This window comes from Octodon degus, unplaced genomic scaffold, assembly GCF_000260255.1.
Source record: "Octodon degus isolate 3935 unplaced genomic scaffold, OctDeg1.0 scaffold00009, whole genome shotgun sequence".
Lineage (NCBI taxonomy): Eukaryota > Metazoa > Chordata > Mammalia > Rodentia > Octodontidae > Octodon > Octodon degus.
In genome coordinates this window covers 12958991-12961948 of record NW_004524585.1, presented here as the reverse complement: position 1 = coordinate 12961948, position 2958 = coordinate 12958991, and the positions used below count along the sequence as shown (strand labels likewise).

General features: G+C 53.3%; 1 protein-coding gene across 1 annotated transcript in view; it reads right to left on the bottom strand.

The window, feature by feature from the left end:
- Positions 1-233: 233 nt before the first annotated feature.
- Optc (opticin) overlaps positions 234-2958 on the bottom strand; it is a 7783-nt gene continuing 5058 nt past the window's right edge. Inside the window, exons 5-6 of the mRNA XM_004625460.1 lie at positions 1134-1229; positions 234-470 (exon numbers count right to left, since the gene is read on the bottom strand). Of these exons, the coding sequence (XP_004625517.1) occupies positions 234-470; positions 1134-1229 (333 nt within the window). The remainder of the gene's footprint in view (positions 471-1133; positions 1230-2958) is intronic.

Genomic DNA, 2958 nt, shown 5'->3' with positions numbered 1-2958 from the left:
CTCTTCTTCCTTGTTCATGGCTTTCCTGGCATTCTGTGTGGGCAGGAGGGAAGAGGAATATGGAAAAGAGCTCGACTGCAGACGCTGCTCTTCTCTGAGCCAGGAGACATAAGGTGTTAAGGAAAGAGGAGGGAGAGATGCAAATCTGGCTACTGAAGGGTGCTGCAGAGTGTGTGTGTGTGTGTATGTGCAGGGCTGAGGTGGTGATTTTTGCAACTGGATCAGGAGGCTGTCTAGTGCTGGGGGCTGGGTGGCATGTGCCTCCGGTGGGCTCGACCTGGGGGGAGATGACTGTGGGACGCGGTGAAGCTACCAGTGGGGAGCCGGGGCAGGCAGAAGTAAGCACTGGGGAAGAGGCTGAGGTTGATGGGGTTCCCGTCCAGGCGGATGTCTTCCAGCCGCCTGCGGGTATGTCTGTGCTTCGCCTCATCGCAGAAGGCGTCTCTCGGCATGGTCTCTATCACATTATTCTGCAAAGCATAGACCGCAGCTAAGTCCCTGCCCAGAGGCCTCTCCCACCCAAAGCGCTCACTTGTCATCACTCCCACCAGCTCTGTCTTTCCTGGGCAACTGGGGAAACGAAGGCCCTGGAATGTGGAGGCCACACAATGAGGGAGGAGACAAGGACACTCATGGAGGATGAGGGAGAGATTAAGTGGGTGAAGGGAGGAAGAGGATAGGACAGCTGGAGGCGCTGATGGTAGGGGAAGGGGAGAAACAGAAGGTAAGAAAAGGAAGAGCAGATAAGGGAGGTGAAATAAAGTCACAGAGGGATAGTTTTATGAAAGGAGAAATGGAGATCTGGTATGGTACTCCATGCCTATAATCCCAGCTCTCTGGGTATCAAGGCAGAAGATCACAAGTTCTAGTCCTGCCTTGGCAATTTAGTCAGTTAGTGAGATGGACTCAAAAATTAAAAGGATGAGGGGTTGGGCATATAGCTCAGTGTGAAGGCCTGGGCTCAATCCCCAGGTCTGTAAAATAAAAAAGGGGGAGCAGGTAGAGGAGAAAAAGAAATGGATAAAATTAAATGGAGACCACAGACTAGATAAGACCCTGTCTTCAACACACCCCAGCTGCTGAGGCCGCCTCCTCATCTCTCCCATGAGCTGGCCCTGTCATGGGGCCCTTACCTGCAGATGTAGTGAACGCAGGCTCAGGGGCAGAGACCCGGGGACAGAATCCAGCAGGTTGTCTGCCAAGTAGAGGAACTGCAGCTTCTCCAGGGCCTGTGGACATAGGCAACACTGGAGGAGGGCTGCCCTGCTGGGCCATGGCAGCAGGGAGGTACTAACGAGGCCAGAGTCCGGTACTCCCTTTGCTGACTCTGGGTTTATGTGGCCTCAGTCACACCCTGCACCTCGGCTGCGTGTTGCGTGTGGGGCCTGAGGATGCTTGGGTCTTTAAGGAGCTAGCAGATGTCAACCACAAATAAATGCAAGAGCAGCGCTGTGACCACCAAGGCGTGTGGAGGGCTGTGATGGTGGCCAGGAATGCAGGTAGGAGGACCAGGGGACATCTCAGCTCAACTTCTCTGCCATGAGAGGGGCCTGCCCCAGTGCTAGCCCTGCAGCAGAGGCGGTGGCCTGTTCAGGAGATGTCAGACCAGTGGGACGAGAACCCTGAGGCGCGTACTTAGCAGAGGCAGCATGTGCGAGGGACAGCACCACCAGAAGCAGGTGGGCTAATGGGAGCAGGATGGGGGAGAGATAAGCCTCAGGGCCCCAAGAGCAGTGAAGAATAATAGCTCCCATTTATGGAGCATCTGCTATCTGTATGTCATCTTCCCGCGCTCTGGGTAAATGCTGTTGTATTGAATCCTGTCAACTAGGAAGCATTGTCCTCACTCTGCAGGCGAGGAAACAGCATCAGAGGGCTGAAGTGACTCACCCAGGAGCCCCGATGCTTCTGGCTCCAAAGCTTCTGCCTCATCCTAGGCTGAGAAAACAGTCTTGAGACAGGGTAGAAAGGTGCCTCATAGCATGGAGACAGCCTGACGTTGCTTAGAGCTGGGCCAGTAAGGGAGGGGCTCAGTAATCAGGCAGCCACGGCCCTTCCCTTGGGAAACTGAGGCCCGAGGGCATGCAGAGCTTCTGAGTCCACAGCAGAAGCAGTGGTGTCGCTGATTGCACAGAGGGCAGAGGATGGCAGAGGGACTAAGGCATAACTCTGCCCTCAGCCTGTTTTGAAAAGCTGCTCTGGCCAGGTATGGTGGCTCACTCCTGTAATCCCAGCTACTCTGGAGGCTAAGGCAGGAAGATTGCCTGTTCTGGGACAGCCTGAGTGATATAATGAGACTCTGTCTCAAAATGAAACAAAAGAGAAAAGGCTGGGGTGGGGAGGCAGCTGGGAGATAGCTTGACACTTCCTGGGTTCAATCCCCAGGACTGGAAAAAGAAAAGTTTGACTCTTTTGCAAGTCTTTTTTGATTTAATGCTTCTAAACGTGAATAGGCTTGCAAAAAGTCTACAGCAGTCTGCATTGCTACATGATGGGGATATGTTCCGAGCAATGTGTTGTCAGTGTGCAATTTCTTTCACGTAAAGAGTACAGAATACACTTGTACAAACTCAGAGAGCCACAATGACACCAGGTGAAATAATTGTAGGGACCCGCCATTATATGTGTTGTCCAGTGTTGATGGAAATGTCATTACAAACTGTGCACCTGCGCTTAGCAAAGGGACAAAGAACTTCTAAAAGAAGGGGATACGGTCTGGGCCATTCTTAGCCATGCAGCCGGCGCCTGGAAGGAAGTGGGGTCAGTCTTGTCCACATTCTGCCCTACTTGCTCAAGAGAACTGCTCCGGGCTCTTCCCAGCCCTGTGGAGTGGGCAGCTCCAGGGGGCCGTGCTCTCGACATGAGACTTTCCCCTCTGCATTCAAAGGGGCAGCCAGTGACCCCTCAGATTCATATTCTCTCTCTCTCTCTCTCTCTCTCTCTCTCTCTCTCTCTCTC